General features: G+C 37.2%; 1 protein-coding gene across 2 annotated transcripts; it reads left to right on the top strand.

The window, feature by feature from the left end:
- On the top strand, positions 1-3840 carry LOC133725147 (translocase of chloroplast 34). Of its 2 annotated transcripts, none has more exons than XM_062152279.1 (8): positions 1-131; positions 664-785; positions 864-971; positions 1077-1201; positions 1333-1597; positions 3079-3147; positions 3236-3397; positions 3481-3840. In XM_062152279.1, exons 2-8 carry the CDS (start codon positions 687-689, stop codon positions 3583-3585), a joined length of 933 nt encoding a protein of 310 aa, XP_062008263.1. In that variant the 5' UTR covers positions 1-131; positions 664-686; the 3' UTR covers positions 3586-3840. The 2 variants fall into 2 exon arrangements, with proteins under 2 accessions (XP_062008263.1, XP_062008264.1); XM_062152280.1 differs by having other exon boundaries at positions 29-135.
- The last annotated feature ends 5927 nt before the right edge of the window (positions 3841-9767 follow it).

The following is a 9767-nucleotide window of genomic DNA, read 5'->3' as shown; positions in this document are numbered from 1 at the left end:
TTTCTTTCTTTAAAGACTTCTTCTTATCCTCACCGGCCTAAACCCTCTCTCAGACTATCCGTCTCGCTCTTCTCTCTCTCAGACTCTCTCTCTCTCTGTGTCTCCCACATCTTCAAAGCACGCAGAGACGGGTAAGTAAGATTCTCACTCTTTTTTCAATTCCAATAATTTAAACTCATATCTTTGATTATGATGATACCTGGGTTTTTGTTCAAATTTGCGTCTGGGTTTGGTGCTTGCTTTCATGGGTTTTCCTGATTTCCAATGCATTTGGTTAACAACAATGACCTAAACTTGTTGATGAATTTGGCAATTGGATTTTGGTGCGGCTCTTTTGGTCCCCAAAAATTTACAGCTTCCTTTGCTAGTTTGAATTAGGGGAAGGTAAAGCTGGAGCCTTTCAACTTTTTGGGTTGTTCTTTGGGTGTTTGCTAAGTTTAATTGAATTAGGGGATAAGGTAAAGCTTGTCTCTTTGCTAATTACATTGGGTGCTTTGTTGAAGGGTCACTAGGACCTCTCTAGTTCCTAGTCCCATCTTTGTTAGGGTTTCTGCTTCACTGCTATTTGTGTCGGCTAATGTGAATGGGAATGTACCTAAAACAGAAAAGGGGTTCCTATAAATCTATGTTTGTGTGGTTCTTATAATTGTTTTTATTTTTCAGAGTGCTAGAAGTGTAACAGAGCCATGGCATCCCAAATAATTAGAGAATGGCTTGGGATAAACAGTTTCGCACCTGCCACGCAGACTAAGTTGCTCGAATTGCTCGGAAAACTCAACCAAGAGGTTCCTTTCTGTATTATACTCAGATTCTCGTTTACGTAGTTCGAATAACTTTGCTGATTCATATGAGTGTGGATGTAGAATGTGAACAGTTTGACAATTCTTGTTATGGGGAAAGGTGGGGTTGGGAAATCATCCACTGTGAACTCACTCATTGGTGAAAGGGCTGTTTCTATTAGTCCGTTTCAGGTATGTTTGTCTTGTCATTTTGTATTGCGCAGTTTCTTTGCTTTGCCATTTGTAAATGCATTTGTATTTTTTGTTCTTTGTTTTTGAATTAGCTTTTCTGTCTAGTCTGAAGGAACCAGAGCTGTGATGGTTTCCCGCTCAAGGGCAGGATTTACCCTAAACATCATTGACACCCCTGGGCTCATAGAAGGAGGATATATTAATGACATGGCACTTAATAATATAAAAAGGTTACTTCTTATTTTTATGCATCTATAAATTTTTCAATCCCTTAGTGAAATTTTCCCCGGCTTTTGTTCAAGACTAAATTTAAGACTATTAATTGTATTGTTCATTCCATGTGGTGGGTTCTTTTGACCAGTTTCCTTCTGAACAAGACCATAGATGTTCTACTCTATGTGGATCGATTGGATGCGTATAGAGTGGACAACTTGGATAGGGAGGTGGTCAAAGCCATTACTGATACTTTTGGAAAAGGGATATGGAATAGAGCTTTGGTTGTCCTGACACACGCACAGCTCTCACCACCAGATGGTTTGCCTTACGATGAGTTTGTCTCTAAAAGATCAGAATCTCTTCTAAAAGCTGTTCGTCTTGGTGCTGGGTTAAGAAAACAGGAAGTGCAGGTGGGTGCCTTTAACTTCATTTTTTTTTTTTTTTATGGGCCATTGCTTTTATTTGAGTGAATAGGACATAGTCTTGTTTAACTCTTAAGGAGAAAGGTGCATGAACTTTTGGGGAGGGAAGTTATATTAGCTTCAAATAGGGTAAAGATAATGCGCACTATGGTTTATGAGACAAGATCAGTGCAATGATTGAATGACATTTGAAACTACAGAGGTTTAAAACATGTCTTTTGTACATTTGTTTTGAAAATAAAAATAGAATGTTACTCTCCCAGGTCATTGTTATAGATAGCTATCTGAAAATGATTAAAGCATTCATGATTGGAGTGTTGGAATGGTTATGTCTTCTTGTTCCAGTTTGCAAAGAATATAGTTAGGCCATCGTGGTTCACTTTTGTTTTTCTCCCATATCGTGGTTCACTTTTGTTTTTCTCCCATCTTGGCATCTTCTAAGAGGTGGTGTAGATCCATTTTTGCGTCTCACCATGCTAGAAAGTGTGCGTGGCTATTCTGTAGCAAGGTTTTAGTTCACTTTCAAATGTCTGAACTTAGTTTTTTTACAGCTCAACAATTGATGTTTTATGGAATCTGTACAATACTGTAAGGAGAGTAAGTACAAAGGAAATAAATTAAGCACAACTGCTTCTTTTAATTGGACGCTTGTATTGTCCTTTGTCAACAATGGTGGAATCTTGTTCAGTTAAGTGGGTTCCTGGAGGTCAAGTGAGAAGTTACAGTTTCCTAATATATTTAAAATTTCATACCTCTAGACGTATTCCTAATTTATTCAAAAAAAAAAAAAAAAATCAAAGATTCGTAAGATACTCAGTAAGTTCACTATGAGTAGCTGCACAGATTTAAGTATTGGGTTGAGGGGATGGGGAAGGTATACTCTGTCAGGTAGATAATTGGTTTACTAGAAGTATGGGACACATTTAAGTATTGAGGTGTGATGTGTTGCGACGCCAAAATAAACTTTTTAATTAGTTAGATGAATGTGCTCTACCAATACTTTGTCAATGGATGAATATGCAACATCTGTTTCATGTGTGCCAAAGTAAAAGCAAAAGTGGTTTCCTAAAGTCACGCTAGGACAAGTTATTCCCATTTCTTTTAATGTCATAAGTTTATTGAATTTAATCTAGTTGATTTTCAGGATTCCATGGGGAAAGCTAGAGATGCCTCCTACATTAGTTGTGATTTGTTGAGTATTGACCTTATTTAATTTAGTTCTAAGTGCTGCACGAAAAAATTAAGTCAGATGAAGGAACTGGCAGATCTGCGATCTAGTTGTTTCTTTGGTTTAAAGTTCCTTTTTTCTGCATTCAACGTAGGGAATGGTATTTGAATATTTACTTTTGCTACGTTACTATTATTAGTTTCTGCCTGTCTTGTATTCTAAGTTATGTATCTTACAACTTCTATGTCAAATGTGGATTGGATAGCTCTTAGTTTCTGAAAGTTTTCCTGTATAATTGTAGGGCTCTACTATTCCTGTTGTTTTGGTTGAGAACAGTGGGAGATGCAACAAGAATGAAAAGGATGAAAAGGTTAGTTGTATTACTAGTGTCATACTTGGTCCATCTGTGAAGCATATTTATATGTTATAACATGCTTGTGGGCTGTTCTTGTTTATAGGTTCTTCCAAATGGAACTGCTTGGATACCCCATGTTGTCCAAACAATCACAGAAGTCATCTTGGGTGGAAGCAAGTCAATTTTTGTTGACCAGAAGTTGATTGAGGGGCCAAACCCCAATGCTAGAGGGAAAATCTTAATTCCTGTAATTTTGGCGCTCCAGGTGAACTTTCTGAACTTTTATACCTGGCTTGTTTATTTCTATCTGTTGATGCAGGGACTAATATCTTCTTTTTTTGTTATTAGTACTTCTTTGTGATTAAACCGATAGAACGTCGGATCAGGACTGACATTGCAAGAGAGAGCAGACCATCCTGGGAGATGCGGGATACCGCTAGTCGCAAGTACTAACTTGGTTTTGGGCCATCTATATTCTTGAAAGCTTCTTGTGCTGATCATCTCTGTTCACTCTTTTTAGGGGTAGCAGTTTGAGTAGTCATTATGATGTTTTGCAGTATGAATATTCTGCGGCGAATGGATCGTTTTAGTATGTTGAGGAAATCAGATTTTATCCTTAAGATTATTATTACAAAAGGCAGTAGTTAATATTGCCTGTATTGATGAATACTTTGTTTTGATTAATGATTACTTGAAGCATTTTAAGCATTTCTGAATTTTTGTTTTACGTTTTTGCCAAACAAATATTTACGGAACCGATTTTAGATCCAACCAATTAGGAATAAGTCTACAACAGTGGATGCAATGACGTCTGCTCAAGTTATCCACTTCATTGGTTTTTTTGGGTGAATAAGGCATCCCTACTAGGGTGGGCTTGCGAAACCGAAAACTGAAAAAAACCGCACCGATACCCGAACCGCAGTCGAAAAAAACCGCTCCGAACTGGAAAAAACCGCACCGCACTAAATCTGTTCGGTTCGGTTTCGGCCCGGCTGAAACCGAACCGAACCGCAAAACCGAAACATTGTTCATTTACTACAAAACGACGTCGTTTTTTATTAGGGTTTGGAGACCAACTTACCTCGCTGGAGTCGCCCGGCCTCGAGTCGAATACTCATTTCCTCTGTTCCTCACTTCCTCAGTGCCTAAACTCTCTCGAGCCCACCCCTACTCAGTCGAATCCTCGCCGCCATCGGACGCCGCCAATCAATTTCGGCGACACAAAGACGGGAACGCAGGAAGACTGGAACTCACAGCAGCTTTCCATCTCTCTTTCAATCGGTAAGGTTAGTCGAAGTGTCGAACTCCGTCTTTGATTTTCGATATGAGATTCTGAGCTAGTTGATCTCCAATCCGTCTTTGATTTTCACCGATTTGTGTGTAGCTAGTTGATCTCAAGTCTTCAGTGACTCACTAATCTTCACCATGTCTTCTTATTTTATGTTTTTCGTCTTCAGAGATTGAAGAAGAGTCGGTGTTCTTTTCTCCTCCATAGCAGCAAGTATAGATTGAAGAAGACTCGGTGTTCTTTTCTCCTCCATAGCAGCAAGTATAGATTGAAGAAGACTCGGTGTTCTTTTCTTCTCCATAGCAGCAAGTATAGATTGAAGAAGACTCGGCTTCAGAGATTGAAGAATTCCAGGTTAGGTATGATCCAAATTGAAAGGGTTTCTTGATTTCGTGGATGGGGTTTCTTGATGGTTTTTGATCTGGACATTCTCTTGTGCTATTATTGTTGTAGATTAGCTTGGAAGAGACTTACAGATTTGGGCTAGACTTTGGTCAGTTGGTATTTATAGCTGTGATCTTTCTGGATAAGGTAAGAGCCGAGGCAAAAGATGGTTTTAGTTTATGTTATGTTGTGTATATTGTGGAATGTTCTTGTTGGACATGGAATTGAGTATGTTAATTTCAGGTACTCTGCATTTGTTTTGGCTGAGTAGTTTTCAACTTGAGATTGCATAAAATGAAGAGGCAAATGGAGAAATCTAAGTCATGTGGTACAAGTTCTGCCTCAGCCCCGAAGAATAAATCATCTTCATCATCTCAGGTAGCATTTTTTTGTTTAAAATCAGTTTATGTTTGTTGATGTTGACTAGGTTGAATAGGTTGACAAAGATGTTTGTTGATGTTGATGTTTAAAATCAGTTTATGTTTGTTTTTGTTGATGTTGTTTTAAATTTCCTCTTCTATAAGTTAAGGCCATCAATTTTGTGAGTGGTAGACCTTAGTAATGCATATCTGAAAGTAGAAACTGCTTTATTGCTGATATATATTTGCATAGAGAAAATTGGTATGAAGCTATTCCCTTTAGTCTCACTGAAAGTTAAACACAATGCAAAATGAATAGTCTACTTGAATGGTGACAAATTGATAGGAGCATTTTAATGCGACGTTTTAACTGTTATTTCCTCATATTTACTTAGTTATTTCCTTAAATAAATCCTTCTTGATTAGGAAAGTTTCCATCTTTAGAAAGTTTCTATTTTTAGTAATTTTAATAAAAGTTTCTATTTTCTAGGTACATTGGAATAAATGACAAGGAAATAAAGCTGAAATGAAGAAATGGAGTTTTCCTGGTCCGACTAGGAATCCCAGTCAACGCAGGAATCCTGATGAGGCTAGGAAACCTAAAGGCATTAGGAGACCACATGGCTTGAACATGACGTGGGAGATATTATGGGAGATTAAATCTGATTTTTGCATGGGAAATCAAGGAGATTACGTTGAGAAAATCAAGGGAGAATTTCAAGGGATTGTATAACAAGAAAATGCTCAAAACAAGTCCAGATTCGTTCCTTAATTCCCTCAAGATATGTTGGCTGAAATTAGAGAATAAAATCTGCAATTTTAAGGTGAAAATCAGGAGAAAATCAAGGGGAGGACATTAAGGATAAAGCCATGGAGAGATTTAAGAGAGAAAAGGTCCAAAACAAGTCTAGATTCATTCCTAATTTCACTCAAGAGTATTTTGGCCGAAAATTAAGAGAAAAATCAGAAATAATCTTGGGAAAATCAGCAACAATATATTAGGGATTGATTTTGGAGCTTTTTGATTGGTTGGATGACAAAGCAGAGCTGACGTGGCATTATTTGATTGGCTGAAGCTGTGTGGATCAATCTTGAAGACTAAGTTGCCATCCTCCTATAAATAGGAGCATTCTCTACACAATTCAACACACCCTCACAACACAACAACAACACCACAACACCTCTTCATTCAGAAAAATTCTCTCCATTCTCTAGTTGCAAAGTTCTGCGTTTTCAAGCAAGGAGAGGAAGAAGAAGAAGGAGCCGTGAAGATCATATCCTCCATCATCCACCTTGAAGGCTTGCTTCCAAGATTCAAGATCCAACCATCTAGCTCTCCATCTCCATCTCCACTCACGGTGTAATTCGTTCCTTTTCCTTGTAACCTTTTTGGTTTCCTTGTTTGATTTCGTATGAACTTGTTTCTAGTTAACCTAACGTTTAGGGCGAAGTTTAAGCCCAATTTCTATGTTTAAATAAAGTTTTTTAATTCTATAATTGTGATTCGAAGTTGCTTATGTGAGTTTGTTTAATTAAATTTGCTTTATAGATAACTTTTGTATTTTAATCTTATGTGGTTGCAAACACTTAGGGTTTCGATATAATTGGTGCTAGGTTTAAGAACATGAAATCGACTTTTCGTTTTGTGTAAACTTGAATCAAAGTAGTAAAGGTTTTGAGCAAAGATCGAATTTAATTAACGAGGATTGCAATTAGGTGGACTTTTCCATACTAAGTTGTACACTTGAGTTGATAGCCTTTCTTTATGTGTAATGCATTAAACATGACATGATTGACTAGTTTTCTAGGGTTTGATTGCATGTTTGATAGGATTAATCTAGGTGCTTTCACTTAGGTTAATTAGCATTGAAAAGTAAAATATGGGAAATCATTTGCTTTCGAATGTTTCACATGATCAACTCCTTTCTCATGACTTAGATGAACAATTATAGGGTTTGAATCGAATTTGATTACATGGAATTGGTTTTGATCTTTGTTCCTTGCGTTCCACCCTTGTATATATGTTTTTACGTTTCCTTTATTTTATTTATTTTAATTTTAATTTTAAGAATCCTAATCCCCCCTTATTTGTGTTTACTTGTATATATTTCTTTTCTTTGTTTTATTTTTGTAAATAATACTTTGTACTTTTACTAATTAATTAATTATTTTTGCAATGACAGGTGTACCCTCAATCCCCGGAATAGAACGATCCCTATTTGCTTATACTACTAACGACATTTCAGGGTTAAATTATGCGCTTGCAAAAAGCGTATCACAAATTTTAAATGATAAATGGAAGGCCACTTCATGACCAAGTGAAAAATAGCAGAAACATGTTTTAGTTTTGAAATGACAAATTTTCTTGTTTTATCCATTGTTACTTTCCTTTCTCTATGAAAACTGCATTGCCAGGCCTGTCATAAGTGGTTTAAGGATCACTAGTGCTCATTAACTTTCGTATTCTGTTATCACTTTCTTACTGCAGTTTCTGTTTTTTGTTTCTTATTGCAGTTTCTGCTTTTTGTTTATGTTTGCAGTTTGCCAGTTTCTGTTTTGCACTTAAAAACTGCAGTTTCTGTTTATTGTTGATTATTCCAGTTTTCTGTTTTTGTTTTTTTGTTATTGCAGTTTCTGTTTTTTGCTTCTTATTGCAGTTTCTGTTCTGTTTTGCAGATCAACACTAGTGTTGGTGAATCTACAACACCAATACCTCCCCGCAAAGGAACTTCTACTGCAACTCCGGAAGTTCAAGGAAGTCAAGCAACCGAGCTTGAAGATTCTCATAGTGTGGAAAGCATCCTTGAGGCGTTGAAACGAAAAGAAAGGTCAGATATTTGGAATCATTTTGAGAGGGATGTGGTGGATGGTAGAATTAAGGATACATGTAATTATTGTGGAAAAGATTACTATGCCGATCCTAGGAAGAATGGTACAAGCTCCCTTAATAATCATATGGACAAGTGTCTAAAGTATCCCCCTAATATTGAGATGATGAAAGCTAAAAGGCAAAAGATTTTCTCTTTTAAAAAACCAACTACTGAGTTGTGTATTGTAGAATGCACTCAACAAGAGCTATCTATGTTATGTGTGGAGTATATTATATTAGATGAGCTACCATTTTCTCATGTGGAGGGAGAGGGGTTTAGACGTTTTATGGGTAGAGCTCTTCCTTATTGGAGAATTCCTTCCCGTAAGACAATAGCAAAGGATGTCCTTAAGCTTTATTTGGGGGAAAAGGAAAAATTAATAGATCAATTGAGTAGATATAGGTTGTCTCTTTCAACCGATACTTGGACTTTTATTCAAAACATTAATTATATGGTCCTCACTGCACATTTTATTGATGATAATTGGGTGTTGCATAAGAGAATTTTAAATTTTTGTGTGATTCCTAGTCATAAGGGAGAGGCTATAGCTAAGCTATTGGAGGATTGTTTGTTGGAATGGGGTATAGAGAAGATTCTCACAGTCACCGTTGATAATGCTTCGTCAAATGATGTTGTATTGAAAGAGTTGAGTAGGAGGATAGGTGATTGGGGTGTCCCTAATGCACTTTTGCATAAATGGAAGAATTTGCAAATGAAGTGTGTCGCCCATATTCTTAACTTGATTGTCAATGATGGGTTGAGTGTAATGAAGATATTCATTGGTGCCATTCGGAATGCGGTGAGGTATGTTAGATCCTCCCCACAAAGGCTTGATTTTTTTAAGGAATGTGTTGAAAGGGTGAAACTAGAGTGCAAAGGGCTTGTGATTTTGGATGTCCCTACTAGGTGGAATTCCACATTCTTGATGTTGGAACGGGCTTTGAAATTCCAAAAAGCTTTTGATAGAATGGTGGATGAAGATGCGGGTAATTTTTGTGCATGGCTTGAAGGTGCCAAGGGTGAAAAGCCAAAAGAATGGCCACTGGCAAGTGTTGATTGGCAATATGGGGAGCAATTTATGGATTTCTTGAGACCATTTTATGAAATCACTTTGAAGGTATGTTGTTCTAATTCTCCTACCGTTCATAGTACTTTTGGTGATATACTCTCTATTTATGGTCTCTTGCAAGAACAAAAGAACTCATGTTTGTCTGAGATTGCATCACTTATGCAAGACAAGTTTCTCAAGTATTGGGGTAGCTTTGAGAGCTTGAATAAGTATCTATTCATTGCTATTGTTCTTGATCCACGTCATAAACTTGAGAAAGTTGTTGACTATTTTGAGATTCTTGATGATGGGGATACAGATGAAAATGTGGAAGCTAACACAAGAACTGTGAAGGATCTCTTGTATGACCTTTACAAGGTGTATGAGGAAGAGGGAAGGGAAAGTGGTGTTGGTGAGGTTGTTGGTTCTCAAGTATCAAGTGAGGGGATATCTAGTTCAAGTAAGGGTTTAACGGAGTTAGAAAAGAGATTGAAAGAGAAGGAAGAGCAAAGAAAGCCGGGATTGTAAACAACGATGTGGATAGATATCTTGGAGATCCTATTGAAGGAGATGGTGAAGGCTTTGACTTGTTGAACTGGTGGAGGGTGAATGGAGTTTGCAAATATCCTATATTGGCCCGCACTGCAAAGGATGTTCTAGCTATTCGGGTGTCAACCATAGCTTCG

Source organism: Rosa rugosa, chromosome 1 (genome assembly GCF_958449725.1).
Source record: "Rosa rugosa chromosome 1, drRosRugo1.1, whole genome shotgun sequence".
Classification (NCBI taxonomy): domain Eukaryota; kingdom Viridiplantae; phylum Streptophyta; class Magnoliopsida; order Rosales; family Rosaceae; genus Rosa; species Rosa rugosa.
This window is presented reverse-complemented; position numbering and strand designations above follow the sequence as displayed.

Bases quoted from the DNA above. Each gene is read 5' to 3' on its own strand.
- LOC133725147 (XM_062152279.1), top strand. From the start codon at position 687: ATGGCATCCCAAATAATTAGAGAATGGCTTGGGATAAACAGTTTCGCA. The intron at 1,202-1,332 runs GTTACTTCTTAT...TCTTTTGACCAG, and splicing joins GCACTTAATAATATAAAAAG to TTTCCTTCTGAACAAGACCA. The intron at 1,598-3,078 runs GTGGGTGCCTTT...GTATAATTGTAG, and splicing joins TAAGAAAACAGGAAGTGCAG to GGCTCTACTATTCCTGTTGT.